Below are 5,280 nucleotides of genomic sequence, written 5' to 3' on the forward strand. Positions count from 1 at the left end.
TCTTTCTCCTACCCACAGAAGATAGCTGCACTGGGTCTCCTCGGGCTTGCCGCTTAGCGGGCCGCTAAACATTAGCTTCACATGTTGCACGAACCTCCGCCAGGCATCGGGAAGATGTCCATCCGTGGTGCAGGAACTCCCGACGAATCCATTTCGCTCTGTCGGTGGGCGTTTAGTTCGATTTACTCTGACACCATGTAATATTCTGTCTCAAACTTATGAATAACGTGTTCATAATCTGCTTCGTGAGCCACCATTATCTTTATTGCCGCTCGTCCATTTCAACATAAAACACACCCACTTTCGTGACAGCAAACACTCCCCGTTGCCACTACGGTGGACCACAAGGGACAGTAAGCACGGAGTGCAAACATTATCAGCAATACAACAATGATGACATCAGGTGTGTTGTTGTTTAAAACGGGTGCAGTGTACACCTTTTCACACTTTTAATTCTGTTCACCTGGACGCCGAGTTTTCAGTGGTGGATCTGCTCCGTCATTTCAGCCTTACCTGGATCATCGGGCATGCATCGAGACAGAGGAATGTTTTTGTACTGTTAAATAAAGTTTTGATACAAAGCTTTGATAATGAGGAAGAGTAAAATTTACATTCATCCATTTATATACTCGTCTCAGTTCTTCCTGTGGGGGCAGGAGAGTCCAGTACTGCAGTTATTTCCCACAGAGAAGAAGAGCAGCCGCCAGAGCGGAAGTGAGAAAAATCAGCGGGAGCGGAGCGGCATTTCTGTTTGAGTACCGCCGGGTTAAAGGTCACGCCGTCACCGACAAACACACACACAGCCGGGAAGAAGCTCCGAGAGCCAACTCTCTGCTAACCAGCGGCTTCCTGCTCGAGTGAGTCTCTGCTCCTGTACGGAGAGACCTTTGTGGTGAAGGCGGAACAAGCGGCTCAGCTCCGGTTACAGTCCGGTACCGCCTCACGTTGCACTGCAGCCCCTTTTCCATTTGTAGCTGCTCGGCTTTCAGGGTTTTACATTCGGTCACAGTTCCTGGTAGTGATGGGCAGATGAAGCTTCATGAAGCACTGAAGCTTTTCATCCAGTTGGTTCATCCCAGTGCAAGGCGTCTTGAAGCTTCATTTGCTCTAGTAGGCCACCTACTGGACGTAAAAATATTAGTTGGCAAGAATTTGAAGAGTGTGGCCTTTTGCACACAGCCTGTAAATGTCAACAACAAAAGGAGTGTGTAAAACATGTATATTGTAGTGATGCAGTATACTGTGTATATTTATACTGGCAGTATGGAAACGATCATTTACTGTGAGGTGAGGTGTGGTTGGGGTGTGGACAGTAGTTGTGCTTTTGTAACGTTGAGGTATGGACAGCTACACACTGAGGCCTCAGTCCTGCCTGTTCACATTTTATTCTGTAAAAACTAAATTTTCACTGCTCTTGTGACCTTTCTAGTGGGGAGAGCATAGCTAGGATTTAATGATTTAACAAATCTTTTAAATCCTTTCTCCTCCACAATGCTAAATGGCTGAGAGTCCTCAATCAATAAAAACAAAGCACAAATATAAATATCACACACGTAACTTATTACAGTTGTATAATATTGTTATATCATTTAGTAACATTACTGCATGCTATATTATCATTGCATTTGATGGCTCACCTGGTCTTGCTCCACAATCGGTGTCCCCTTATTCTCATGCAAAGCTCTGTAGTGCCTAAGCATGGATGAGGTGTTGTTGTTATATCCCAGCTCCCTGGCACATAGCAAACACTTCACCTTGTACAAAAGTCAAGACAGCTTAACATAAATTGTATTGCACCATCAGTATTATGAAAATACATCTTCTGTAGAAATTTGTAGGCAGCACGGTGGTTAGCACTGTTGCCGCGCAGCAAGAAGGTCCTGAGTTCAATTCCACCATCAGGCCGGGGTCTTTCTGTGTGGAGTTTGCATGTTCTCCCCGTGTTTGCGTGGGTTCTCTCCGGGTACTCCGGCTTCCTCCCACCGTCCAAAGACATGCAGCTTGTGGGGATAGGTTAATTGGATAATCCAAATTGCCACTAGGTGTGAATGTGAGGGTGAATGGTTGTCTGTCCTTGTGTGTTAGCCCTGCGACAGACTGGCGACCTGTCCAGTGTACCCTGCCTTTCCCCCCATGACAGCTGGGATAGGCTCTAGCGCCCCCCGCGACCCTGAAAAGGATAAGCGGAAGCAGATGGATGGATGGATCTTCTGTAGAAATTTACATACCTTGTTGGGAGGGACATCCTCCTCTTCTTAGCTGGCTCCATTCTCTCCTGACTTTCATAAACCTCCAAACTCTCACTAACCGCAACTCTCCATCAAACACCCACATTTTGAATGGGGTCTGAGGGGTTTATATCGCTGTCATAGCTCGCGGCAAAGTTCGAACCACTTCCTGAACCAGTCACGTGGTACAGCTGGGCAGCGAGGCTTCGGACGTCATCATTTTCAGCTCCTCCCATCAATGAAGCAAGCCTCGATACGCGTATCGGGGAAACGCCCCCTCCATTACGCGACACAAGATTTGAAGCCTCGATACAGAACGTCACATCACTAGTTCCTGGTACTGTTTTAGTACCTGCTCGGACGGGTTCCAAGCGATCCGAGCAGGTATTAAACTATTACGTCATCGGACAGCATGCCACTGATTGGCTGGTCAGTGGTGTCACTCGATGGGTCATGAGAACATCTACTTCACAAAAAAACGAGAGAAATGTGTTCTGGGAATCCATCCAACCTCACAAACCATCCTACCTGTTGTTTCTGCGCATGTGCACAACACAAAATTAAGTGGCAACCCGTCCTATCTACTTAAATTTATGCTGGAATTATTGTGTGACCGCAGGAATGTACGCTAGGACGGTTTGCTCCAAGAAACAACGCCGTGCTCCCGGAATCTGACAAACAGCCCCCGCATTCGTGTCACATTTTAATTAAGCTTACACGTTGCTATAACAACGAGCACCCATATTAGATGGTACTGATTATAGTGGAAACCCAGTGGAGTCGAGTTGTGGCGAGTCGAGCAGGCACTAATGCAAAAGGGGCTAAAAAAAAAAACTGAAAATGTTTCATACGTCTGAAAAGTGCGTCCTGTTTGGGTGCGCTTGTTTTGCAGACATGGCGGTGCAGGTGCCGTGCCTGTCGTTCCGGCAGCCGTATGCCGGCCTGGTTCTGGACGGGGTAAAGACGGTGGAAAGCCGCTGGAGGCCGCTGCTCGCTCCACTGGAGAACCAGACGCTGGCGGTCCACGTGGCTCAGCGTAACTGGGAGGGGTCGGACTGGAGGGCGGTGCTAAGCGGCCTGCTGGGGATGGACAGCGCTCAGATTGAGGCACTTCTGGAGTCCGGGGAGCGGTTTGGCCGCGGCGTGGTGGCAGGTTAGAATCCCTATTTACTCTGCCACATTTACACATCCCTGAACGAACCCTGTGGTCTCTTTTAGGATTGGTGGATGTGGGCCGGACCTGGCTTTGCCCCGCCTCCCTCCAGGGGAAGGACTTACAGTGCCTGGAGCAGTCGGCCGTGCTGATTGGTCTGCAGGAGAAGCACCTGACTAACCTGTCCAACCCTCGCTGGCTGAAGGCCCCACTGAGAGCTCCGGGAGGTCGCGACCTCTGGACCATAGAGATCCCAGCAAAACTGTTACCGTGACAACACATACGTAACCTACCCGAGCACCGAGGCCGGAGCGACTTCTCTGTCATAGTACATTGGTTTTTACAGCGGTGGCGCTGACCTCAGATCAGGTCACTGTGATGTCATCAGCACACCTGATTTTTGTGGTCGAGCGAGGTCTTCCATCTCTGAGGGTGGGGTGGGGGTCAGACCAATGATCTGAGCTCCTGGGGCCGTCGTCCCGGAGCACCAGAGGCTTCACAGCAGCTCGATAAAAGTCCAACCTGTCCAGTTCTTTGTTTCTTTGAAATGATGGAACCCGTCTAATCCCAGATTTTTCACTGCAAAATAAGTGAATGCATTTCACTCCTTAGACTTGTCCTACTCACTGTATGTTTAATTTTGTTGATGTGTGGGGGTTAAAACGGCAACTGTTGCCGGTGGGTTAATAAGGACACGTTCCAAACGTCCAGTGTTTGTGTAAGTAACCTACCTGTGGTGCTGTTATCAGGCGGCTGTATGTTACACTGAAATTAAAAGGTAATATTTTGCTATGCTTGCTGTTCTGCTCATTGTTCTCTCGCTGTTTTAGAAAACAGTCTGTGCAGAATTGTTGTAATTCAGTCACACTGGAGGGTTTTAGAGCATGAAGCCATCAGGACTTTGACTAAACCAGGATGGTAAACTGCAGAATTCATGGTTCCATCAACAAAACAAATGGATAAACACACAAACAGACCTCTAATCCAGGTAACTGCATGTTACCATGGTAACTTATCAGCAGGTATGAAACCAGCACCCGTTAACCAATCAGATCTATAAAAACCACAGTGATCAATACACATACAGTATAATTTAAACATGTATCAGGCTGAGTCAACACACCATCTGCAGATTTTCATACAACCTGTGGCGCTTTTCTCTGTGAAACAAGCGGCGGTGGATGGAGCAGCTACATCCACGTGAGCTCATCCCGAATGATGATGTCACCATAAGCAAATCCAGATAAAGAGTTCCTGGGCTGAGGGACGTCCCTCAATCACCGCGTTTCTGTTCTTGGCTGTGACGCCACTTCCTGTGTCAATAAAGGTTTAAAAAAATGACGACAGGCGACTCAGTGGGGTGGGGTGGGGGGGGGGGGGGGGGGAGTCGTCTCAGGCTTCGCTGCTCATCACAGGTCTGGACAAAGCAGTCGTTCAAACATCCATCAACCTTTGTCTCAGTGTAATCAGATTACTTACTGAACTTCAATGTCACAGCAGCTGTAATGGAAAAAAATGCCTTTATTGATTTTAGTTTCCATGGAAACAAAGAAAATCAGAGTCAGCCTCCAAAGCTCTCAAATTTTCTGCTGCTATGAATCACACTCACCCCTAACCTGCACAGGTGAGAGTTTTCTACCTGAGAGCTCAAACTGACACACTGAGGCGCTGGCCCCTCGCCAGAGATGACGACCTATCATCTGTAACTCCCCTCTGATCCCCCCCCCTCTCACGCCCTGTGGAGAATCGCACCTTTCTGGCTTTATTATTTTACTTCCTGTTTGCTCAAAGCATAAAAAACAGGAAGTTGATGTTTGGGACTGTTAACTGGACAATAGTCATGTGACCAGATGAAGCAAAAACGCCATCTGCTGGTGAAACAAACTTTATTCACCCAAA

The 5,280-nt window shown here is 48.0% G+C and overlaps 1 protein-coding gene across 1 annotated transcript; it reads left to right on the top strand.

The window, feature by feature from the left end:
* The first annotated feature begins 701 nt into the window (after nt 1-701).
* Nucleotides 702-4,165, top strand: LOC308395583 (protein EOLA1-like). The gene is made up of 3 exons (XM_080880500.1): nt 702-857; nt 3,121-3,381; nt 3,447-4,165. Exons 2-3 carry the CDS (start codon nt 3,123-3,125, stop codon nt 3,653-3,655), a joined length of 468 nt encoding a protein of 155 aa, XP_080736626.1. The 5' UTR covers nt 702-857; nt 3,121-3,122; the 3' UTR covers nt 3,656-4,165.
* The last annotated feature ends 1,115 nt before the right edge of the window (nt 4,166-5,280 follow it).

This window comes from Rhamphochromis sp. 'chilingali', assembly GCF_963969265.1.
Source record: "Rhamphochromis sp. 'chilingali' genome assembly, chromosome: 4".
NCBI classification, from domain to species: Eukaryota; Metazoa; Chordata; class Actinopteri; order Cichliformes; family Cichlidae; genus Rhamphochromis; species Rhamphochromis sp. 'chilingali'.